This window comes from Heliconius melpomene, chromosome 9 (assembly GCF_056956725.1).
Source record: "Heliconius melpomene rosina isolate 202511_hmr_F chromosome 9, ASM5695672v1, whole genome shotgun sequence".
In the NCBI taxonomy this organism is placed as follows: Eukaryota; Metazoa; Arthropoda; class Insecta; order Lepidoptera; family Nymphalidae; genus Heliconius; species Heliconius melpomene.
Window position 1 is genome coordinate 1,250,326 of NC_140397.1, and position 27,523 is coordinate 1,277,848.

The window sequence follows — 27,523 nt, forward strand, 5'->3', positions numbered from 1 at the left end:
CGGATAAGCTCCAAGAGAGTCGTTTGAGATGGTTTGGCCACGTTACGCGCCGGCCTAAGAACTATGTCGGACGCAAGTGCCTTGCTATACCAGTCCCTGGGGTGCGACCTCCCGGACGCCCAAGGAAGCGCTGGTTGGATGTCGTGATGCAGGACATGAGAGCCAATGGTCTAACCACCGAGGATGCAAAAGATCGTGCAAAGTGGAGTAGGTTGTGTAGGAAGGCAGACCCTGGCAATTAGCCGGGATTAATGCCAGGAGGAAGAAGAAGAAGACTAAGTACTTAAGTATGTTTTGTACCAAAAGAAATGTATTTAGAAGAAAAATTTAAAAATAAATATACTTACATTTTGCCTTCACAGATTTCGTGAAACAGCTTTACAAAAGGCACGAAATGAACGATTGTAAAAAATTTTTAATTGGATTTTACGGCTACAACATAAGGATATACTACTTATCTTTACAATCCTAGACATAAACTGCATAAAAATAAAAATATAAAAAAAACAAGGGTACTATTGTAGGTGTACCCATTTGGGCACGGCGGGTCTATATGGGTTAACAACCGACTTTAACGACTGTAAACAAGTGTTAACAACCTTAATTTATCCATTAATTTAAAAATATATATAAATTGCACTGTAAAACTAGACCATCGTCGTCATTCTTGCTTTATTTTTTGAGAAGTTGTGCGAAATCGTTTTTATTACATACACGAGTAAAAAAATTTCGTACAGTACGGTCAGTAAGTCGTGGCCGTCTTGAAGTTAAGTTTTCTGAACTTTTACGCAGTGTTCATTCGGGCAAAAAAAAGTCTAAATTAAAAAAGTTCCTAAACAGATTCAGCCATTTACAGATAACTTTTTGCCCCAACTTGTTGGGTGTGTGTTTACTGTGAAACAAAAAATGAGAATGGAATGTAGTATTGAGATTAACCTGTAGTTTATTTGAATATTTCTATATAACTTGAATTTATTTTAAATGAATTTTTATGTATGTAAATAAATTAGTCAAAAAAAAATCTAGATGGTATTTTTTCTTGAAAGTGTGTGGATGTCATGAAGATACTGAATGTTTTTTCTTCACAAAATTAGATTAACGTTTTTGTAGTACAGTACGTACATAAACGGATTTAAAAAACATACCATAAAATAATAAATTATCTCGAGTTCACCACCACTACGCTTACAGGCTTAGAAAAGTATTAAAAATATATAGTATAGCTTAAAAATAGAGTAAATAACTAAAGGATATAGATAATTAATGATCAAATAAATCTCCATTTAACGATTACAATATTGCGTCAAACAACTTAACCATACAGCTGTGATAGTAATTTTATTATATTTCACAGTCATAATTTTAGTAGCGATTAACGCAATAAAGCGAATTCTGTAACTACCGTTTATTTTGATCGTGAAATGTTCGAAAATTATATATGAATTGAATAAATAATTACGTCGCGCGTCGTGGTGAAAGGACATAGCAAAAAATATTTAAATTATATAAAAAAAAACTAACTAGATTTGAACCGCGTCTTTTTCATACCGCCCAAGACTGAATGAACTCTGACCACTAAGCCGTACGTACTCATCAAGCTACAACATCTATGTAAAAAAAAAATTAATAAAAATATAATTAGATTTCAAAAATATGAAATTATTCTCTCTTGCGAAACGATAAGTCTAAGTAAGATAAGATAAGAAGGGTAGAAGATATTTTGTAAAAGTTTCCTATGGGCATGCTAATAACAATAAATTGCGTTAAACGGTAAACAAGACCGGGTTCAAAGACCGTTACATTCAATTCTTTACACGTTTTCTTAAAATAAATTTTTCTTTCCTAATTCTGGTCCACTTTAAAAATGTAAACAATTGCTTAGTGTAATTTCAATCTAGCTAGCTTCTTGCTTGATCCCGCATACAGTGGCGTAGCTAGGGGCTCAAAGTCGACGATTACTTTGTTTTTCTTTGTTTTTTTAGACTTTAGACCATTTTAAAGGGCATCAAGTCCCCTAAGCCGCACCGGGCATCAAAAGGAAAGGGGCATTAAAGTCGACGATCACGTTTTTTTTTTTTTAGAACTCATGAACGTCGACGATTGTTTTTTTTTTTAGAACTCATCAAAGTCGACGATCACTTTGTTTTGCTACGCCACTGCCCGCATAGTACTTAGAATTGGCCGAGAGTGGATAGCGTCAAGACACTTCGTTTTCAATTTTTTGGTTGGATCTGATCTCAACGTCACCTTTTGCATTTGCCGGACAATACTTTTCTTCTTTTTCCCTGAGTGGGGATCGAATCGAACCCACTACCGTTGCATTTACACTCTGACGTTTTCATCAAGCGCCATGACTTCAATTTAGTCGTAATTTGAATTTATTTTGGTTAATAGAGGAAACTGAATAACGATGTTTTGTAAAAGGAAGTAAAAAATCGGTAGTTTTGTAATATAAAATACCTACCAATTATACTGGTAGGTCAATCAACACAATTTAGTATATAGTAAGATAAATATTTAAACGTTCGTAACTTTAAAGTATGCTTTATGCAAATCGAATGATTGCAGTGTCTGTCCTTGATTCTTAGTCTGCTAAAAACATAATATTATGTAGATATATCGTTTTTTTGTTTTAGTATCCCGCACACAGCAGGTTACGCAGAGGGAACCTGGGAACCTAATGCTAGCGAAGCCTAAGCGAGGAAATATAAATGTTACATATTTTATTTCTTCGAGTAGAAATCGAACCCACAAGCTGTCGCGTATTTTCGCACGTTTTTTTACATTAATGTGCTACGAATGGCCTCTGCGGTGCGCCACGAGTGGCCTCAAATATATCGGTAGATCCTGTTATTGAACATTTAATTACTTACAAAGAGATAAATTGTTTCTGATTGTGGTTCGATGAATATATTATTATAATTCTTTAAAATTCCAAAGATTTTTTATATTTAAGTATGTCTTATTATTTCTTGGCAATAAAGTGCAAAGGAGAAGGAGTAACCCAAAATTAGGTTCACTCTACTTGCCTTGCTGTATGTGGGACACAGCGTGACCCGTGTTGTAGATTAGATTCCCATTCAGGGTAATGAATTATTATTTATTAATGTTTTCATTTCTTCGCTCTGGCACCAGAAAAATTTGGGGTAGAGTTCCACCATCCAACACGCCCCAAAAATCGACAGAAAGTGGGGGCGGATTAGGTTCGCCCCGCATACCCTGCTATATGCGGGATACAGCGAGAAGCTGATTATTATTAAGCTAATTTTGCTACGGAATATTGTCTATAACACTTGACAATTACACACCTATTTATCTAAATACCTTAACTAAATTTGATCAGTTCAAACAGGTTTCACATAAAATATTTAAGAAATTAACTAAAAAAAATAAATAACCCAATAATATACGTAAATACCTTAATAGTCATACGAGTTCAATGTTACTGGCCATTCAATCTGGAACACTCTTGCAAAATGAATATACCGCCAAATTGAAATGTCAATTAATTTATATAAAAATGCTAAATTAATTAATAGCTTCTACAATCAGTCGAGTGATAGTACAAGCGTATATCCTGCCAATTTAAAATGTCGAACGATATATAAAAATGCTGAATTCATTAATAGCTTTTCGAATCGGTCGAATGATAGCGTGCACCTGACAGACTGGCACCAGTAGGCGTTTGACTTTCGAACGAAGCGTTCGACGCGCGGGATATTGTTCTATTTTACCGCCATTTTTTGACATATTTTGACGTTAAATGAAAAAAAATGTCTTAATTATTTATTTGTGAATATAATACATATAAAATAAAATGTATTGTTATTAGCTTTTATATTTGTTGAAATAGTAAATAAACTGAAAGATTTTGAGTGAATTTCCTAGTGTTTTTTTAGTGAAAGTGTATATTTTAAAAATGCATTCGTTTAAATTGTTCAGTGGATTACTATTACTTTTGGCTGTTTTAACAGGTGAGTCTAGATTTTTATTTACATCTTACTTTAGTATTACGTATATTTCGTTTAGCGTTATCTCGAAATTATTAAGGATTATTATAAAAACATACAACATAAGCTCCACAACTTTGAAATAATATAAGTAAATAGTAAGTTGTAAAAAAGCAAACGCAAAAAAAGAAACTCGGCCAGCTGTTGTTTTAATGATTTTAACCATGAAGTCCATGAACATGTTGATATTTTTTTGCGCAATTATGTAATGGCGTTTCCGACACGAATATCGACATTTAGCTTTACAGTAGGTAAATTTTATTTAAGCTTAATGTTTGTCGTTTTAAAATTGTACTTTATCTTCACATTAGAGAATTATTAGTTGTAAAAAAAATACCAAAGTTAATTAAGAATGACTAAAATAATTTCTAAAACAATATTCTAATGAATTGAACGAATTATAATTTATCTATGGATGGAACAAAGATTAGAATGAATTTCAATTGTTTCATTTGTTGTGCGTACTTCGTTAGACTTTGGTTTTATAATCATTTCCCAAGCTGCTTTAAAGCTCAATACTTTTTAGTAAACGTAATAAGTAAATATAAATTGAAAGTTTTACAGTTTTTTAACTTATATTTATTTATTTTTTATATACAAAATATTACAACTTAAAAGGAAAGCTTTTTAAAATATTTGTTTAAGCAAATATATAAAAGTATCGTCGGCTTAGAGTGTAAACTAAACTTAGCGTCATAGACTAGACATACTCCATCCATCCATCAGCCTTTCAACGTCCACTGTTGGACATAGGCCTCCCCTAATTCTCGCCATCCGGTCCTGCGCCCTTTGAATCCAGCGGATTCCCGCTGTCTTTTTAAGGTCGTCGGTCCACCTGGTTGGAGGGCGGCCTGTGCTCCTCCGTAGACATACTCGTATAATTTCATACAATTCAGAATTACAAAAGCATACAAAACTGACATTTAAAATATTTTATATAGTAGTGAATACAAATAAATTTTAGAAATTCTAAAAACTTTCTTAGTTTTAACACCTTTTCTTATACTTACTTTGTTTACTAAGCCGACGATATATTACAAAATATTAAAAACATAACTAATCAGCATACTTTCTCACCGCCATAGACAAAAGTGAAAGCAGCTATGCCCTATGTATAATTTATTATCTGTTAATGATGGTATTCACTGACCCTCCTATATTTGATATGAATGATTAAACATTTCATTGAGGCCACTCGTGGCGCGGGGGCACAAAGTGTGACTGTAAACGCGACAGGTTCTGGGTTCGAGGAAATTAAATATTTAATATTTTTACTTCTTTTGTGTCACGGCAAAATGTAGCGTTGAGTTCCGCCACTCAACAATGGAAAATGGGGAACGGAGTGTGTTAACACTAGGTTCCCTTTGCCTATCTTGCTGAGTGCGGGATAAAGCGTGAAGAAATAAAAAAATATTTCAAATTTATCTTTCAATATGTATTAGCTATTGTTATGAGAACATGTTTATAGGAATAATTTAGTAATGACTATGATTAGACTTAACATTCTAATTAGTGATCATTTAAGTTGACTGTTAATTGTCTCAAAAGATGATTAATTTCAATTATTGCTATTATAACAAATCGTAGAGGCAGAGCGCGGCGTTGAATTCCGCCACTCAACACGCAATGCCTCTAAAAATTCGGCAGGTTACTGGGTTCCCTCTGCCTACCCTGCTGTGTCCGGGACACAGCGTGAACCTGATTTGATAACATAGAAGTAATATTGTTTTGCGTCAATAAATGTCTTTTAATATAATTAAAAGTACGAAGTTTTTATCAAACGTGGTCTTATTGTACCTAGAAACAAGACCAGTTGGTATGTCACCTTTGAATAAGACAAGTATCATTAGTATTTCGTTTGACATTTTCTGTCATTTTGTTTTTTTATGTGGAACTAGTATTATCTTCTCTTTTTAGCTAAGATCAGGATTTCTAAACGCCAGGTGTGGCGAAAAAACATAATGGTTAATTTTTCAGCTTTTCCAAAATGTAGTAATAATATTGTTAAAAATGTATAGTTATGTTCATGTCTCATGAAAGAGGAATTTTTTTATTGAAAGTTTGGAGGGTTTTTAAACATATTTATGATTGAAAATGACAATTTACTCAATAAGGCACTCTGGTTGTGGAATCTATGCCTATAACGGTGCAAGCTTGAATGCTTCTGACACATGTTGACTAGTTTCATATAGGACTCGATCGATTTAAGATGAGTTACAAGTATTTTTCTTTTTTGTAGCTTTACGGTACATTTAGCTCATATTAGGGCGGGTATAGGCTACACAAATAATTATTAAAACTGTGTATTTAAAAAGTTATTTGATATTACCTAGGTAGATATAGCCATCTTTATTTGCTTATTTTATACTATAGCAAAGAGCGCGTTTAAGTCTTTTCTTAGTATTTTGCAGACCCGTTATGCTGATTATCTATAGCTTATATACAACATATATAATTCTATTTCATTTATGTTTGTCAATAGCCATTTCTCGTTTAAATTAAAGAGCTACATAAAAAATAGGAAAACAACAATATTTTGAAATCATTGTTAATGATAAGTTACATTTTAAGATAAGTTACATTTTAACTATTAACTATTCTAGATATTGATTTTTTAATAAAAATAAAATAATAATTAGATAATTATTACTCTGGTCACCTTAATACAGGTGCGTGAAGATATGTTTTGTATGTACTGTAATTGTAAGTAACGAGACACGTCGTACACTCTGACGCGGAAAGTAACATTTATTCAGACTGTGACAAATACTTGAACGACCGACATGAGCGTTAACGAAATGTAATAATTGTTAGATTTATATTTATTCACACTCGCGGCTTCGCCCGTTTAAGCTTATTGTTATTTTGTAGAGACATTATGCGTAATATTTGCATTAATGAAAATTTATAACCCCAAATTCTTAAGGGATTGCATGTTTAGTGGTGGAACTCAACGTCGCACTTTTCTTTTTAAATATTTCATTTCCACGAGTAAAAATTGAACCCACAACTCGCGTTTATAGTCGCACACTTTTGCCACTGTGCCACGACGGTCCCACGGTACATTTGAAGAGACGGTAGATTTTATCAGTGCCTACAGATAAATAAATTATAAATTCGGATCAATATATAAATATTCATTTTTACCTAATTAGGTTAATTTACTTTGAAAATTAACATGACTGATTTGGTTTATAACACATTTATGTAATAAATGTTACATTTAATTATCGATTTATATAAAATTTTCGTAAGGGCTCTAGCCAAATATGTTAAACTTAAACTTAGATAACATAAATTATATAATATTTTCTTTCAAAATCAAATTATTGACCTTTTCCTTTAGACATTTCTTATTATATTTCTCTAATTTATACATATGAAATTTAAGTTTATAGTAAATTTCCAAACAAGCCGCAGTTTAAACATAAAAACAAGAAATAAGATAATACACATAGTAGAACTCATCAATAAGCTTAAAAAAATATGGAATACTACAATATTTTATATTGGCATTAATATTATGGCTTTGGTTAAAATATTCCATCGAAGAACATCCTATAACACCCAATTATTTCGATTAAACTACCTGCCATAAATCAATCTTTATAACAGTAGTGAGCCCATTCCATCAACTTTCCCTGCCAACGAAAGTTTTTCCATTTTTGTCGCGTATTAATTAACATAATTTAGGCTTGTCCATCTGTCGGCGTCGGTGTTTGTAGAGTAAAAGTGGTGTAGGCGCATCTTTAAACAACCAAGATGATTCCAAGCGAGCAGATTTGAAAATGAAAGTTAGTACTATGTGAGAATTTCAATTAAGAGCAAGAATATAAGATTTATCTCAGTTTTGTTTTTGAAAGTCAATTGTTTCTTGTTTTAAAATATATAAAATTATATATTGTATTATATAATTATATAGTATGCAAAATGATCTATTTAAAATTTAAATATCTGTAAAACTAACTATACATTTCCTAAATTTAAGTACTGTAGTATTAAACAATAAATTGATATAACTTTTTTATTTATATTAATAATATTTAGATTTAAGATAATTTTAGGCTTATTACTTATTTTCATATATTTTAGAAAGCTTGAATACCGAGTATTTGTTTCTCAATGAAACAATTTTAATGTGCATGTTTCCAAATAATTAAGATCTACGATAACATTAGTTATCTGTTCATTCGAAATTATATTGAAACTAACAACAATTTTCCGTTGGATTGTATCGTTAAAATTAAATTCTCGATGGCTATAACCTTTTTATTGGTATAAATATATAACATCTCTAAATTAAATTGAGTATAGAGTTTTTTTTATTACAAGTATCACTTTGTTAATTGCTTTTAATCTAATATTATAACTAAAATCGCTGATAACGTTGTTATCAATGTTTATTGCCCTTTCAAAATTTGAATATTTAAATTTTAAAAAAATCATAAAGGTCCATCTATCTTATAATATAAAAAAATAATTAAAACAAATTAACTATTATTTATTAGTACAAAACCTTGAATAGTACCTTCTTCTACGAAGAATGTATGATATGGAGTACTCATTCTGTTGCAATCGGAAGCAATTAAATAATTTGTTGTTACGTCACGAAGGTCTTTACACGGATTTGTTCCGGTCGTTTGTATGTAATCTATGATAAATAGGTAGAATTTTTATTATTATTATTATTTAAATTATATTTAAACGTGTGAGTGCTGCGGGTTCGATTCCCACTCTAGGAAATAATTTTCGAGTATTTATATATATTTTCATTTCTTCGCTCTGGTATTGAGGTAAAGTGCGGCGTTAAGTTCCGCCACTCCACACGCAATGCATTCAGATATCACATTCAGTGGAACGGAGTGTCGTAATACTAGGTACCTACCCTGCTGTGTTTGGGATTTTTTTTTATATTTGGAAAGAAATTGCTTTAATATAACATATTTTTTTAATTTAAATATTTGGCAAACATCTTTATAGATATTACAAATCACTATTATTTATAAATCAGAAAGTTAATAATAGTTATAAAAATGTAAACAATATTTTGATGACCATTTTAAAATGAATGAAAGTTGTACGGTTTAACAGGTAGTAAAGTTGTTAAAGCAAATTACTAAGTATTTTCACATAAAACGATAATATTTTTACATGTTATTCTTTTTTCATTAATCTTTATTAGGAGAAAGTATGTCGTATAAAATTCTAGTGGTTTTCGTATAAACTATAAGTTTTTTTAGAAAAGTTACCTCATTGTACATTTGAGTTGAAAATTGGTGTAATTTAACATGTCATGAAATATATTTATTTCTGAGCTACTTTTTAATTATTTAATTTAGGCTTTTATTTTCTACAATATTCCTAACAATTGAAATATTTTAGTTCAATTCAATTAATAAAAGAAAATATCAAATATACTTCCAAGTTTTACAACTCAACACTGTACACACTTTTATTATGTCACCAGCGATTATAATAAGTCGTAAAACCGTAAGTTTCTAATGCCCATGTATTAGAGTCAAGGGCGAAGCGATGAAAAGAAGCGATGACGGTCTCGTTTAAAAAATCCCACGACATGTCCGCCGCCAGGGTGGGTACGTACAAATTTGCATGAAATGCGCGTTAATATTAAATAGATAGATTTCTGGTACTATGTACTCGTGCCTTCTCGTGCGTTTGTAAGGTTGTCTTTATAAATATTATTTTAGCTTCACGCTGTGTCCCCTACGTTACAGGGGAGGTATAGGTAACTTGGGAACCTAGAGTTGAGATACTCCGTTCCCATTAAGACACTTTCGTTACCCACTTTCCGCCGAATTCTGGCATATTGCGTGTTGAGAGGAGGAACTCAACCAGTTCCTCATTGGGAATCGAACTCACAACCAGCCACGTGTTTTCGATTCCATAATTATAATATAAAGATGAAAACGGTATCTTAAAATTACTCTCAAAATCGATCTCAGAGTTGAGAGTGGTTTATAAATAAAATATTCACAAAATTACTTAAAAGTGTCACTTACGCAAATTGTTGTTTCTTGACCTTAACTTGGCCCGTACAGTACGATCAAGTAAGATAGCCTCGTGTTATGTAAGGTGTCATTACTAATGCTTGGTCGTTTGTAATACTAATTTAAATGTATAACGCAATTTAACGTAGATATAAATTATAAAATTAGGTACAATTTAAACAAATTTGTGTGTAAATATTTCATTTCCTCGAGTCCCCACTCGCATACCAACACAAACTCAAACCCACAAACAGTCGCACTTACAGGCACGACTGGCCTTATAAATAGTATAAATATATATAAATAGTATATAAATAAATAATATATGTAAATAATATAAATAGTAGTATACTTCTCTCCCTATGAATAATTTATACTCAAAAACTGCGATTTAACGCGTTAATCGGGAAGCGAAGACAGAGTGTTGGGAACACTACTATATAATACTAGATTCTCTTCGATTACTATATATGCGAGAAAAGTATGAAACGAAAATATATATATATATATATATATATATAAACCTAACTTTTACTATTTAAATAATGCGATGAATAAGTGAAAGCATCTTGACGCTGTATACGGCAAGGGTGGGTAAAGGTAACCGTAAATAGATAAGACACTCCGTTTCCCACTTTCCGCTAAATTTTCGTTGTAATAACAAAGTGTGATAGCACTGGTGATAACCAAACATTGTATGAAACATTAATTACTTATTAATAACCAAATATGTAACAATAACTTAAGAACAACAAAGATGGCCAAATACTAAAAGTCCTTCATTAAAATTTATCTTTCCTAAGCAAACAATAAGCTTTAAACATATTATTATAAATAGGTAAATTTTAGTTAAAATGTTAAACATTGTAGTTAAAGCATTACAAAATCGGCCTTCCACATTATCTTTCTATTTGTATATTAAATATTTACCAATATATATGGATATTATGAAAGATTTTGGAAGAACACCATTTTGCTAACTATTTATCACCTCGGTTGGTGCAAGCACTATGACACGTGACGAAATGTTCGAGTACTGCTAAATTGTATGTGTGTATGATGAAAGTCATATTACCCCTAAATAAACGTTTAATCTTTTCAGCTTAAGTCAGTGTTAATAGTTGCATTTATGATTTATAATCAACAACGAAATATTTATGTGGTTATGAAATTGCGGCTTAAGCATAATTAGGAATATAGGATACTAATATTTAAATAAAATAAAAATAAAAATGTTTATTAATATTTGGGAACAAAAAAATATTCTCATATTTTGTGAATTTAAAAATGAAATGTTTATTTGAAATAATATGACATTTTTTTTATGGGCTTCACGCTGTGACATGTAGCAGCAGGATTGGCAGAGAGAGCCTAGTATTAAAACAGTTCGCTTCCAACTTTCCGTTGAATTCTGGAACTCAACGCTTCGCTTTGGCTCGACACCAGAGCGAAGAAATCTCATTTCCTCGAGTGCCAATCGGTTTTCAAGCTTATGCCCCTGCACCAGTCGTGGCACAAGTCTAATACATAAAAAAATCAGAGAAAAAAGGCAGAGGGAATCTAGTGTTAAAACACTTTGTTGCCCATATTCCGCTGAATCCTGGAGGCATTGTGTATTGAGTGAAACACGGTCACTTAAATCACATCAGATAAAGAATAAGAATCATCCAAAAGATCCGCTTCATATAGATGTAATATGTATCAACAACCTTATATACTTATGAGGAACGTTAACCTCGATTACGTTATTAAATATCGTTAACCTTATAAGTGTAATAGATAACTTAGAATGATCTTAATTTTTGCCTTGTTTACTAATAAAATAGAAATTGTCTCTTATATTTTTTATCCTTACTGAGCATCTTGTATGTAGCAGCTACTATTAAGAAATTTTCTTCCTCATGCACAGTCTATTTTTCGAGACATGAATGGCAGAAAACAACGGCGTTTGGATTCTTACCAGTTTCTTTTGTTTTAATTTCATATTATGAAGGTAATTATCATCTAAATTGTTCAATTTTATATAATATAGAAAGATTATTATAATTTCTTATTTAAATTTCATATAAAAGTTAATCTAGAATTTTAATGGTGAAAGTTATTTCATAAGAGGATAAGAAATGCTGGTTGAAATATACTACCACATTTTAATATTAAAATGTTGACTATAAATTAACTAAATGGCCTTGTCCGGATGTATAACATTCCAATATATCGTATATAAATATATTAAATTCCAATTATATATAATTATATACGATATTTCCCGCAGGTACAGCGAACTCAGTGTTAATATTTTCCATTCCTTACGTCTCCACTTGGGGAATCGAACCTACGGTCGTCGCGTTAACAGTCAAACATTGTATCGCTGGGTCACGACAACTTTTATTGCATGACTTTTGAAGAAACACAAACTAATATGAATCCAAAAAGTAAATATATACAATTACGATTTAATTACACTAAAACAAATAGTTACAATTACGATTTAATTACACTTATCACTAACTACCGTCTTTGAGTGTAACTTCACTCAATTATGTTTAATTACAATTAATTCACAAGCATTGACCTTTTCTACGGTCAACTGATGACAATGACGACCAACAATGACGCTATTAGAGCATCATTGTCGTCTTGCCGTCCACAATAATTTACGGTCTACGGTGAAACGTACAATAGAAACGGAGCGTACAAATTAAATTGGCTGTGACAATCTGACATTGACTCTGTTATTTGGTAGAGTTTTTATTATCGAAATTATGTTTGTAGAAAGATGTTTTTTTGTACGGAATAGTAATTTGTTTAAAGTAAAAGTTTTGTTATATTATGTACTAGCGGACGCGCGCAGCTTCGCTTGCGTATTTAGGGGTGAATTCTAATAAACTATGAAACATGTGTTCAATGAAATATTTTTAAGAGTCTAAATTTCAAATTTTATAAAAATCGGTGGCGATTTAAACATTTTTCCATACAAACTTTCAACCCGTTATTGGCACCCTTAGGGGGTAAATTCTAAAAAACCGTGAAACACGTATTCAATTAAATATTTTTAAGAGTCTGAATTTACAATTTTATAAAAATCGGTGAAGATTTAATTTTTTTTCCATACAAACTTTCAACCCCTATTTCACCCCTTTAGGGTTAAAATTTTTCAAAATCCCTTCTTAGTGGATGTCCAGATTACGAAAGTAAACATCTGTCCAAATTCCACGTTTCTACCATCAGCGGTTACGGCTGTGCGTGCGTCTTACCTCAGTCAGTGAGGACAAGTCCTTTTATATATATAGATTAATTGTTTTTAACTCCGGAATAAGGTGGAAAGAGGGGAACGGAAGTGGATTAAAAATACGTTCCTAGGATCTTTTTGTTGTTGATATTGATCTACTTGATATGATAAGTTTGGGACAGATTATCATCTTTTTTAGTTCTGATAAAATTTTAGAATATTTTTGAATATCTTGCTATGTGCTTATGAAAATAAAAACTACCGTTAATTTTGTATTACAATTTTTAAGCTTGTATGCAGTTATAAACTGATACCGCTTAAAATTATCTGAATATTGTAAATGTGCCTTGACGTTAAATGACATTGTCCAGTAGGTACACGTGGAAATAACAAGTTTAAATTGCTTTTAGTATTGGACCAATACATAAAACCTATAATACTATTGGTTACAATTGTTATTTTAGACATAGAAATGCATTATGTAAAGTAAATAAAACATGAGGACGACCAGCTTGAGTGTAAAGCGAACCCACATCTTGTTGCGCTTACAGTCGTACGCTTGCACCCCTGCGCCACGACTGTCTTTAATAATCGGATTTTTGTCACTTGTAATAATAATTACTTATTGTTTTTATTTCCTCTTTTTTGTGTTTAGTAGAGTAGGTAGTGGCTAGTGTCAAGACACTTCGGTCCCTGCTCAACTCAGTTACAAAGAAAAAATCCCATTTAGAAATACAGGTTCAAATCGCGCTACGTTTAATTTTTTTTACGTTTCCTAAATAAGTTGTATTTTTTTTTTTTTTTTTTTTTTTTTTTTTTCATTTATTTATGTACCACACGTGATAGAATGTACAGAAAACTTAAAACAACAGGTAAAAAAGTGTACAAAGGATAACTTATCTCTAATAGAGATCTCTACCAGAAACCCTTGAATGTAGGAGATGTTATAAGAAATAATTCGGGTGCGGTATTTTAATGTTATGTTAATAATAATAATAATAATAAACCTACATACAAATATACATAATATTAATCAATATTCCTATACCTACATAAATATACTTTTACAAACATACACACATACAAACATATAAATATATACAATGACATAAAAGAGTTGAAACAGAAAAAGAAAATTAATAAAGAAAAAGACAAAGCGACTACTAAAGATTCTAATTAAGATGAAGAAAATGTTGTTTTAGTTTGATTTTAAAAGTATTTAGAGATGGATTGCCCGACAGTATAGAGTTAGGTAGTGAGTTCCATAAGTGCACTGCTTGAACTGTGAAGGATTTTTCATAGAAAAAGGTATTACATATAGGGTACTCAAGCTTTCTTTGAGTTACACATGAGCGTACAGGTCTTTCACTTGGAAGTGTCAGTTGAAAACGCTCCCTTAAGTAAGAAGGAGAGGATGACTTTAAAATGTTAAAAAGCAAAGTGAGAATGTGCAGGTTACGACGTAAACGCACAGGAAGCCAATTCAGTTGTCGACGGAAATCAGACACGTGGTCAAATTTGCGTAATCCGAAGATAAAGCGAATACACATATTCTGAAGTCGGTCAAGTTTGTCGAGAGCCTCTTCATTAGCATCAGGATAACAAACATCAGCGTAATCTAGCAGTGGCAGAAGAAGAGATTGAGCAAGAATGATTTTAGTGCGAATGGGTAAAAAATTTTGAAGGCGTTTAAGAGAGTGCAAAGAATAATGTATACGTTTACTGATTACATTAATGTTCGCAGACCACGACAACTGGCTATCAATTATGAGACCCAAATTTCTTGCTGAATCAGACAACGGTACTATTGTCTCGTTTAATTTAATACAAGGTAAGGTGTTAAAATCTACTCTAGCACGTAGTTGCCTACTACCAATTATTAGAGCTTGAGATTTGGAGGGGTTAATAAGAAGGCCAAACAAAGTCGCCCACTCGCTAATATGAGCGAGATCAGTGTTAATGTTCAAAATTGCAGTGTTTAAGTCTTCAAGAGTGGCGTGTCTATATAGCTGTAAATCGTCAGCGTAGAGATGGTATTGACAAGATAGGATTTTGGTAATTTCATTTATAAAAATGGAAAAGAGCAGAGGAGAGAGTACGCCGCCTTGAGGTACACCAGTTACCAAATCAACCCAGTCAGAGCAAAGCTCTCCGGTGTAGATTCTTTGCTTGCGACCCCGAAGATAAGAACGAAACCATTCAGTGGCAGCAGGAGAGATGTTAAGTGTGGAAAGGATACCAAGTAACACATCAAAATCCACAGAGTTAAACGCGTTACTAAAGTCGAGTAAAATAAGTATAGTTAATTTTTTATTATCCATCGCGAAACGAATATCATCAGTAACTTTAATTAACGCTGAACATGTACTGTGTGATGGACGGAAGCCGGACTGGAATGTATTTAAAAGATTGTTTTGGAATAAATAGTTAGAAAGCTGTTGAAAAGCTGATTTCTCAAGGAGTTTCGAAAGGACAGGAAGGATAGAAATAGGACGAAAGTGTGAAAAATGAATAGGATTAGATTGTTTATGTAACGGAAGGACATGTGCACTTTTCCAGGCAGTAGGGAAAGATTTTGACTCGAATGAGAAGTTTAGAATGTGAGTAATAATAGGAGTTACAAGATGTAGCACTAGCAGCAACATGTCACGACTTAAGTTATCACTTCCAACAGCTTTAGAGGAAATAGATACGATACTCTTTCTAACTTCTTCTACTGTCACTTCATGGAAGGCAAAAGGATCACAGTTAGGCTGGGTGGCCTGAGCCAGTTTTCGAAGACATAAAGTTTTATTGGATTTGGCCATACGCACGGGGGAAGTAGAAAAGTAACTATTTAGAGAATTCAAATCAATGGACTGATAAGAAATGTTACGAGATTTACCCACGCCTAGTGACTCAAAGAATCTCCAAGTTTGAGAAGGAGAGAAATTATCAATGCAGGAAGTTATATACCGGCGTTTTGCATCTCTACACAACCTGTTACACCGATTTCGCAGCTTTTTATAGACAGCAACATTCTCTGGACTCGGGTGCCACTTGCACTTTCTCTTGGCTTTGTCGCGTTTCTTCATTATTATCTTTATGTACGAAGTTAGCCAAGGGGCAGGCGGGCGTCTAAAACGGACTGGTTTAAGTGGTGCATGAGCGTTAAATAAAGATAATAAGTTATTGTTAAAAATGTCAACTTTTTCGTCAATGTCAGAAGATGAATAAAAATGAGACCAATCCATTAAACTAGCGTCTGAAGCAAACGAGTCGTGATCAATATGCTTATAGTTACGACGCATTAACACTTTGCCTCTTCGCTTAGGTAGTGATAAAGTGTAACTTACAAACAGGAGGTCATGGTACGAGAAGGGGGCTGTCAGTTGACCATGTACACGTACGTTCTCCGGTTTGGAGGCCATAATGACATCAATCAAAGAGGGATCAGAATTTGGAGGAAAATGTGTTTCAGAGAGGGTAAGAATAGAGAGATTGAAAGAAGACATTAAAGATTGTAACCTTTTAGCTCTGGAGTCTTGTTTTAGAAGGCAAGTGTTCAAGTCGCCCATAATGATTGTGTGTTCATAAGAAGAGACAAGGCTTTCAAGAACTATTTCAAAAGTATGGAAATAATTAATATTCATAGAGGGACTATAAACAACACCAAGAAGGACTTTAGTATGGCGGCAATTAATTTCAAGAAAGAGATATTCTAAATTGGCTGAGTATTCATTGGGAGAATGTTGTAAGATCTTATAAGAAATATCAGTTTTAAGGTAAATACAGATACCACCGCCTCTTTTATTAATACGATCATTTCTGATGAGATTAAAGTTTGAAATGGAATAAAGAGAAGAAGGGAGAGAAGGTTTAAGCCATGACTCTGAGACCAAGATACAGTCGACGGGTACATTGTTAAACGACACAAGAAGGTCGGTGTAGTGCGCTGGTATGCTTTGAGCATTGATGTGCACCAGATTCAAGCAAGAGCTCACATTGAATACTGATTGAAGTTAACAATCCAAAGAAAAATCACTAACTCCCAAATCACTACCATCAGTTGTTACACTATGAAAACTTTCAGACGAGGAACATGTAAAATAATTATCCTTTAAGGCTTCATCAATATCTGACATAATTTATGAACTTTATATATGTATATATATACTTACAACAATAATAAAATTATATAAGAACAAATATAAAATGATAAAAATATATAATTAAAATAGATCAAATATATAAATAATAAATATTAATATCGGCTACTGTTTACAGTAACACCAATAATTATACAAAAATAAAAACTTTAATATAATCAAACCCACATTCACTGGCAGTTCGGAAGAGAGGATGCTAAATTACAATATTAACAACACCAAAAACCACATTATTGTTTGTGTGTAAACAAACACACACAATGTAAACAACAATAAGCGTAACTTTATAAGTTTGGTACAGTACAATGATATATTATTACAAGCAATATAAATATAATATCTTTTTTGTACCTTGTTTAATAGAACAATGAAAGTAAAACACATTTAAACCTATACTATTCCTTATCAAAATATATATACACACAATACACATATATAAATACATATACACATACATACATATATATAAGTATATATATTTCGATTATCCATACATTTATCATACACATCTACCGAACTACGACTATCCGAACTAGCTAACAGTATGACGTCAGCGGCACGACTATAATACAATTACAATGCAAGTTAGTAGTTACAAAGCAATTACAAAGGTTACTCGCGTGTGATCGTCAAAACAAATGTATACACTTTGTAGTGGTGCGTTTATAAAATGTGTTGAGTGAAAAGATTTTAATAAAACAAGATATGGAAAAGTCGTCCGTAAGCCGCCAACGAGATTTGAGTATTAATGAAGTATAGAAGATAAATTTAACACAAATACAAGGTCTAGAAACTATAACTACTTATATAGGAAAATATAGTAGTAAGCACACTATTTAACGTTTTTAACACCCCGACGAACCCTGGAAGGCTTTGGATCTTTGGAACTAATTGGCTGGGGATGATTGCTGACAAGGATCTGAAGTTCCTGTACTGTTACCACCTTTCTGCGACTTTTGTCAGGCAGTATCACCATAACCACTCCATCAGCCGTCCAGCAATTCTTAATGCCAAAATGCTTTCTAGCTGCACTGAAGATTTCTTGTCTTGGTCTTGTCAAGAATTCTGACATTGTTACACTGGAACCTTTAAGGGAAGTTTTGGTATTCCAAACTAAATTTCTTGACTTTAAATTAGAAAAGCGGACCAGTATGGGCCTGGGCTTACTCTTTATCGTACCCAGGCGATGTGATATATCAATCATAGAACTGTCTATATTTGATAATTTTAATTTATCATGAAGCACATTCAACACTACAGCTTCTGGGCGTTCATCTGCAGTCTCGGGCAATCCATGAAACAGTAAAATGTTCCTTCGGGAGCATGCTTCTTGCATATCGTAGCCTTCTGTGAGGAGCTGAATTTGCTGACGCAACATAGACAACGTCTTGCAAACAAAGTCTTTGAATTTGGTATAATCAGAAGACAATGTAGCCAGATCACCAAAGACTTTCTGAGAATTCTGGATTGGACTTTTGTTTTGTGTTTGTGATAGTACCTTGTCAAAGTTATCCATACGTGCTTGAAACAGTGCCACGATGTCGTCCATGTTCTTAGAAAGTTGACTATGGATATCCATCTTGTGATAACTTCTTATTTTGCACAGTAATTGTAAGGAATAAATGTAAACCAGGTAATGTAGGCTTGACTGATTATTTTTATAGCAAATACATGTAAAAACTGTTAATATAATTAAATTTAAACGAAAAATATAAAACGTAACACGAATTTGTTGTACTCTTGTCGACCTACCCGACAATTAGCTTATTTTATTATTGTCTAAACAAAAGAAAGAAGATAAAATATGTATGTACATAATGTAGGTACATATTAAAAAATATATTTGTAAAACGTATACGCTCGTAACATTTGTAATAAGAAATATAAAAAAAAACACCACTTACCATAAATAAAGTATTTCAAAAATTTTGTGTAACTCAGTTTATTTTGTCCTTAATACTGATATAACGGTGCAAGTACCGTAATACGATGCTGATGTTATGACATCCATATATAATATGTGGATATTATAACGAAATAAAGTCGTTCGTAGGCCGTTGTGGCACAGTGGTTCAAGCGTGTTACTGTAAACCGTTGCAGGTTCGATTTCCACCAGGGGATGAAATATTTAAAATTTTCATTTCGTCACAATGCGAAAACTTGAGGTTCATTTCTCTGTGGATACTTTGCTTGCGGGAAATAGTGTGAACCTAAAAGATATAATCAGCTTCACGCTGTATACAGCAGAGCAGAAGGAATCTAGTGTTATGACACTCCGTTTCCCACTTTCGCAGAATGTTTCGAGGCATTGCTTGTTGACTCGCGGAACTCAACAACGAGCTTTTGCTTTGTTGTTACAGCGAAGAAATGAGAATTTTAAGATATAATAACTCATTTCCTCGCTTGGATCGAACCCGCAACCGTCGCGAAACAGTCGCACCCTTGTACCCGCTGTTCGCTACGACTGCCTCAAAAGATACACCTATTATAAACAATAATAATAACGAAAGCCGTTCCGTTCAATGAAAGAATCGTTCCGCTAAACTGTCTTAAAACAAAAACACAATGAATGCTCCATTTTATATTTATAATTTAAACATACAAGATTTTTATGTTTCCGGTAATTAAGTAAATTCTTTTATTTATATATTGTGTTATTACTTAACTTTATACTTTATTTATCTGTGTGCATCTTTTGTATGACGCGTGATATGTAAAAAGATAAAGGTTTTGTGTAATAAATATTATTTCGTTGACTTTTCTCTGCTTTTCATCTGAACGGAAAGAGAGTTAAGCAGCATAGAACGCTATACTGTAGCTGTGTGAAAATTATTTAAAAATAAAAAATATAAAGGTACTAGACTAATTATAACAAGGCTCAGCGTAGAGTTGTGCCACTTAACACCCAATGCCTGGAATTTGGCGGAAAGTAAGTAAACGGAGTGTTTATTCACTAGATTAAAATTTGTAAAAAAGAATTTATTACAATGAGAGCTTAATTTCGAATACAACTGTTAATAGTTAAAGTAATTAACAATTTTCAAACATGCAGTTAACAGAGCATATTAGATTATCTAGATGTATTCCTAGATCTTAGATTTTTTGTTTCCTTGTCTGCTTTGAGGCAAATCCGTTATACGTAGCGGTACCCAAAGAAAAAAAATGTCTTATCTTAGATTTACTTAGTTTTAGTTTGTGTTTTAAATATAAACAATTAATTATCTATTTTAAATTCTACTATGAATATAAAATATCTATATCTATTCATTAAACGCCAGCGTGGCGATGGTAATGAGTTCGATGCCCATTCATTCGTTTTTAAGTTTATTTTCTTTTCGGTGCTTTGATATGAAATCGTAATGTTAACTTCTGCAACTTAACACTATCCTGCTAAACAAACTTATTGAACTGGGGAATAGGTTCTCCTAAACAAGGTTCCCTCTGTCTACTCTGCTGGTTATGGGAGACAGAATTACGTTGATTCCTCTGTACTGAAAATACCTTCTCAAACTGGGTCTCGAAGCTACTAACTTAGTACTAAAATATTTCAACAGGTGGGTTTTTCTAATGCTCGAAAGTTGATAACTGGTTATGGTCGTCGTAACAGTCTAACAACTATGACTAATATTGTGAAATCAGATTAAACTATGTAAACGAAATTATAAATATTATGCGTAATAGAAATTGTGGAATAATATTTTTAATCACATGTTTTGATATACGGTTCCCAGGTTCCCATTACCTATAAGAGACTCGTTCCCCAATTTCCTCTGAATTCTGAACACATTGCGTGTTACCAGAGCGCAGAAATAAATATATTAAATATTTCCTCAGTGGAAATCGAACCCACAACCTGTCGGGTTTCCAGTTACCCCTTCGCTACGACTGGTCCCAAGAAGATGTATTGTTAATCCTAACTATGAAATTCCGCATTTTCTATTCTTAAAAACATTGTATTAAGGTTTAGATAGTATGTAAGACCTTTCACCTTTTCTGCATGTTAATGTGACAAACATTACTATATAGGAACTGTTGCATAAATAAGTTATATCACAGTCTAGAATGTATATCGACCGTTTTTATACGGTGGTTCTAGGTTCAAATTCACATGATTTTTTATACAATTTATAAAAGAGCTAAAAGTAAATATTACTTCAGGCTAGCCCTTAGCCTGAAGTAATAATTACAACGATATCTATGCATTTATACTCGTAGGTTATCTATATATATATAAAATCGAAAGGTCACTCACTCATCACGAAATCTCAGAAACTACATGTCTTAGGAATCTCAAATTTTGCATACGAGTTATTTATAGGACGTAGGTGCTTGCTAAGACGGTAATTTGTAATATTCGACTTCTAAGGGGTAGTTTTCTGGGTTGAAAGTTTGTATGAAGCTTCGTTACTACAAATGCTAGGAGTTTCAAATTTTGCATGGACGTCACTTTTAGGACGTAGGTACTCATGGAGACTGAAATTAATAATAACGTAGTTCACGCAGGCGAAGCCGCGGGCGGGCCGCTAGTTTGATATATTTTGTACTTGTGATATATTCAATGATCTTCTAATGCTACTGTTGTTGTGGTTATATTAATAGATTGAAATTCAAAACACAGAAATTGATACTAATTACTTATATTATTGTGAGGTTTTGTTTATTATTTATTAAGTAGGTACGATTTATAATATATCTTTCATATCTTTTTATTATTTTTTTTATTATAATTGTTTTTGCTATAGTTAAATAGTAAGTGCTGTTATGAGATGAGATGAGATAATCGCGATAGGTTGTAGGTTCGATTCCCACTCGAAGAAATGAGAATATTAAATTTTTTCATTTCCTCAAATTTTTGTATTAACAGTAGTTTAGCAATTTCGCTTTTTTATTGAAATTATAGTTCAATCGAAGCGATTTTGTTTAACTTTCGTCTAACATACAATGTTGCAACTTTTACTAAGTAAAAATAATAGAAATAAACATACAGACATTTATGTGCATACATACATAAATATCAGCATGTCCATTGTATGAGAATACCTGAGCATGAAATTTCTCTTAGAATTTCTGAGTTTGTACGCGGTACCTTACGTTTCACCTTATACAACAATAGCCAATATTTACAATGTTTGAGACTTAGAACAATAATGTTAGAAATGGTATACGTATATGCTTGGTTACGTCCGACTATTTAAATGATAATAAATCTACTTTGCAACTTTGGAAGATAATGGTTGTGTTTAATTTAGCTTGAAGTCATTTTTTTTTAGTTGCACGGTGTATAGTCAGAGGTACCTTGGGAACGTTATGTTAATACACTCTGTTTTCTATTTCATGCCAATTTCTTGATTTTTGATTACACGCTGTATCCCACACATAGCGGGATAGGCAAACCTAGGCAGAACCTTTAACTGAATTCAGAAGTCGTTGCGTGTTAAATGGTGGAACTCAACGCCGCGCTATGCCTCGTTACCTGAACGAGAAAATGAAAATATCATTTCCTCGAGTGGAAATTGAACCCCCAATGCGCTTATGCCACTGCATCACAACTGGCTTTTACGATTAATATATTAGCAACAATAATGTATAATATTGTACGATATTTTATAGCATATTACCAATTATATAAACAATCACTTCTACATGTTTTGTGTTCTAAGTCTAATGAGAGATGCGCGTGCGACGTGAAAATGAAGAGATTATGAATTAACTGTTTTATTGAAAATGTTTCCTCTATACTTAAGTAACGCTTCAGAAGTAACGTTACCTAATGTTACTAAGAAAAGGACAATTAATTTTCATATATATTATGTATTTACAATGTATTGTAATGTCTGTATGTTTATTAATATAGTATAGTATTCAGTTCGTTTATATTGTTATATAAATTAAATTTGCCATTTAATACTCTTGTATTTTACAGAAAATTTCCTCAAATACATATAGCTATGATTTATATATTTTTTTAGGAAAACCTTTCTATCTTCAGCTTATTGTATTCCGCACGTAGCGGGCTAGACAGAGGAAAGCGCCGAATTCTGAAGGCATTGCGTGTTGAGTGGCGCAAATTAACGCCGCGTTTTGCCTCACCGCCTTAACAGAGCTTGGAAATGAATATAATATATATGAATCATTTAAATCTGATTTCTAAGCAGTAGTTTCTGCGTGATAATATTAGTATAGATACCCATACTGTACCGTAACGACTCTATAATCAATGCAAGTGAAGTTAATAAATTATTATTGAGTATAAAATTGATATTACTGTCATATACTTGTAATATGACATTAAGTGAAGTCGGACTAATAATGACAGCATAAAATTAATAGATTCTTAGAAACGGTAGCGTAATTATAATGTCAAACAAAATTGTAGTTTCTCGAAAGTGAAGTGAAATATGTTTTTATTTTCACGCTGCATCCCGCGTTAGCAAAAGACAAGACTCCTTGTGTTAAGACACTCCGCTCCCCACCACCACCACCACCGAATTCTGGAGGTATGGCGGGCTCCAACCAATTAAATATTTCATTTCCTCAAATAGGGATCGAACCCACAACCTATCGCATTTACAGTTACAGCTATGCCACTACGCCACGGCCAGTTTCAAAGAAAGTGAAATAATAAATTACAATTTAAAGTTATTCATCTAATTGTAGTAGAAAGTTTGTTCTCTTTGATGTTTCCTTATAATTTAAATTAAATTATTAAAATTAAATATGATGTAATTGTTACAGGTACATTTAATATGGCGAATTAAGACTGCGGTAAACACTCGTGTATTGTGTAATCGGAGATTTACAATTTGAGATAATTAGTCGTGCCGTAGCGGCACAGTATCTGGCGGTAGTTGTCGGTTCGATTCCTACTCAGGGAAATTAATTATTTTAATTTTATCGTTCAGGCAAATAAGGCGAAGCGCGGCGTTGATATCTGCTGATAAGCTAGAATTGTCTTAAAAACTAGGTGATGAGTGGGTAATGCAGTGAGTTAACTTTAGGTTACCTCTGCTACCCTGCTAAAAAAAAATATGCGATTCTTTAGTTAATAAGATAGCTAATGTGTGAGGTAACCTAATTATATTATTATCATAAAATTATTAGCTAGTCTTTGTGTGTTTTATATTAATATAATAATGTTAATTATTTCACTCTTGAAATAAAAACTCAAGTTGGGTTTCTGCAATAAATACAGTTTATTTAAAATTTTATTTCTATTTTAATGGTACATAAGTAAAAAAAAAAGCTTTTACTCCAGGTGATTTGTTAGTTTAATTATAATTTTATATCAATTTAATATTTTACATTACAACTGACATTGCAGACATTGGGAACACGACATATTCAAATTTAAGAAAAATGACGCTTCGAGTAAATGAGGATCGTTATTTTTCTTATATTAATAAGCCTGGAAATGATAATTTCTTATTATTTTTAGTAGTGACAAGAAATAACAGACTTTCATAACGATAACTTTTTATAAAATGGTACTTTATATCTTTACAATACAATATTTACTATGATTGACCCACGTTTAGGCCTTACTGATTTTTGTGTTATAAAAAAAAGTGTCGTTTTTAAGGCCGTTTTCTGAGGCCGTCGTGACACAGTAGTTAAATCATTGAGTGTCGAGTGGCGGAACTTAACGCTGTGCTTCGCCTCGTTACTAGAGCGAGAAAATGAAAATATTAAACATTTCCTTCCAACGAGTGGAAATCGAACTCAAAACTCATGTTTTTTAGTTTTACTTTTTAATATAATTTAAAATGAAATCGATCTTTCTTTATTGCAATCTTTAATCTCCATCCTGTCATATCACAACATTCTCCTCTAATATACTTATTAATGGCTCAGTTAGGTATTAACCTAATACTTAGCGGCTTCGTAATCGATCGATATTAAGCTCAAGGGATCGATATTATGGCATAAGATCAAATTACATAAATCTGTAGATATCTGTTGTATCTATCAGCTTTATGTTGTATCTCGAATATAGCAGGGTAGGCAGAGGGAACCTAGTGTTAGGACACTCCGTTCTCCACTTTCCGCCAAATTCTGGAGGGTTAGTGGAGTAAACGTGGGAATTTACTGTTAAGACAATTCGTTACCATTAAGACATTTTTGTCCCCCACTTTTCGCCGAATTCTGGAGGCATTACGTTTTATGTGGCTGAACTCAACGCTGCACTTTTGCCTTTTTACCAGAGCTAAAAATTGAAAACATTAAATATTTAATTTTTTCGACTTTGAATCGACAACCGTCGCATTTACAGTTACCTTACGCTTGAGCCACTGTGCCAAGATGGCTTCAATTTCACTTTAAATTTCATTTTATTTATTTTTAATTTTTAGAAATGAGGTTCTAACATAAATAATAATAAATTCGTATTTCTTTCTAAGCTATATATAGAGTAAGTATACTGTTTAATAATATTAACATTAAAACTTGCCCAACTCACGGTCGTAACCTTAGAAAATAAAAAAATGCGTGTACACACGTTCTTGTACACTAATATTACTGCAATATATTTAGCATATTAAAATATTTCCGGAAGCGTTTCTAAGATTACTGTATGATAACGTCGTTTTGTTAGATATTGTTGTAAGAATTTAAATTTTGGTCGAGGACAGAGATTATATTATAAATAAATGATAAATATCTTTGATATATTTTTATCTATATTAAAATAGAAAAGTTCATGCTTAACAATTCGGCATACGCATATAATATTACTAGCAACCCAATCGCGGCTTCGCCCGCTTAAACTTGTTTTTATATTTTAGGTAATTATAGAGAATGAAATTAATTAAATCAAATGAATTAAAGCGACGTTGAGTTCTGCCACTCAACACGCAAAACCTCCATAATTCGGCAGAAAGTAGGGACCGGAGGTTCTTAGCACTAGGTTCCCTCTGTCTACCCTTCTGTGTGCGTGATACAGCGTGAAGCTGATTTTTATGTTTTTTTAAAAATAAGGACTAATATACGTTTTAAATATAAATAATTTCATAGATTTACTAAAATCGGATATACTCGTAAATTTACTTAAAACGTAGAAAATGTGCCTAAACATAAATAATAGTGTTCAATCATTAAAGTTGACTTGTGCCCTCAGGCCTAAGGACGTTATGGCAATTATTATAACATTATGCCGAAGTGTTGAAGTTCAAAACCACTTGTAATTTAGACATGGTAATCAACTGTTAATTTAGTAGTTAGAAACTTGAAGTATTTTGATGCCTAGTTTTGAGTTCTTATCATATTTTCTATATTGATGTTGATGAAAATGGGTAATATATTTATTATTTATGTAAGATAATCTATTTAGGCCAGTAGTGGCGCAGAATACAAGCGTGTGACTGTTCTACAGGTAGTGAGTTCGATTCCCTCGGGGAAATTAAGTATTTAATATTTTCATTTCCTCGCTCTGGTAACGAGACAAAACGTGGCGTTAAGTTCAGCGAAAAGTGGAAGTGTCTTAATAGGTGCCGAGTGTTTCACCCCTAGGGTATCAGATATGGAAACCCAGTGTAGTATAGTAGGAACCTTCGAAACTAAATCAAGTATCTTCCAACTTAGAGTTAAGTAGTCTAAGATTGTTCAAAAACACTTTTCTTTCAGCTTTATGCTATTTCAATAGTCAAACCACTCCAATTTCCACGTTTTTGCTTAATTCGAGACATTTCGCATCGAACAGCGGAATTCAACACCGAGTTTTTACTGAAGAACTTAATATTTACGATATTGCATCACGATTATGTACATCAATTTTAACGTGGCCATATATGATATATAATAGTATAAAGTTTATTTTAGGTTAATTTCCCCCATATTTCTCATAAACATTAAAAGATTTCCAATATCAATTTTGTATTACACTAACACGGAAGCACTCTAAAGGCAATTAATTATTAATAATACGAAATTGCCTTAAGTAATCTTTAGTTGCTACTTTTTCTAAGTACCCATATGTGTATAATTAAAGTATGGCCTCATCATTATTGATTATTATTAATTATTATCGATTTTGAGTTCTACAAGTAGGTGATTGAGGCCAGTCGTGGCTCAGGGGCTCAAGCATCTGTAAGCGTGATAGTTGTGGGTTCGATTCCCACTCAAGGAAATAAAATA

The 27,523-nt window shown here is 32.4% G+C and overlaps 1 protein-coding gene across 2 annotated transcripts in view; it reads left to right on the forward strand.

The window, feature by feature from the left end:
- The first annotated feature begins 3,676 nt into the window (after positions 1-3,676).
- The window catches only part of mtg (mind the gap), a 51,217-nt gene continuing 27,370 nt past the window's right edge, over positions 3,677-27,523 (forward strand). For both annotated transcript variants that reach the window (XM_085190077.1, XM_085190078.1), the window contains exon 1: positions 3,677-3,974. In XM_085190077.1, coding sequence (XP_085046203.1) covers positions 3,920-3,974 — 55 coding nt within the window. In that variant the 5' untranslated portion in view covers positions 3,677-3,919. The remainder of the gene's footprint in view (positions 3,975-27,523) is intronic.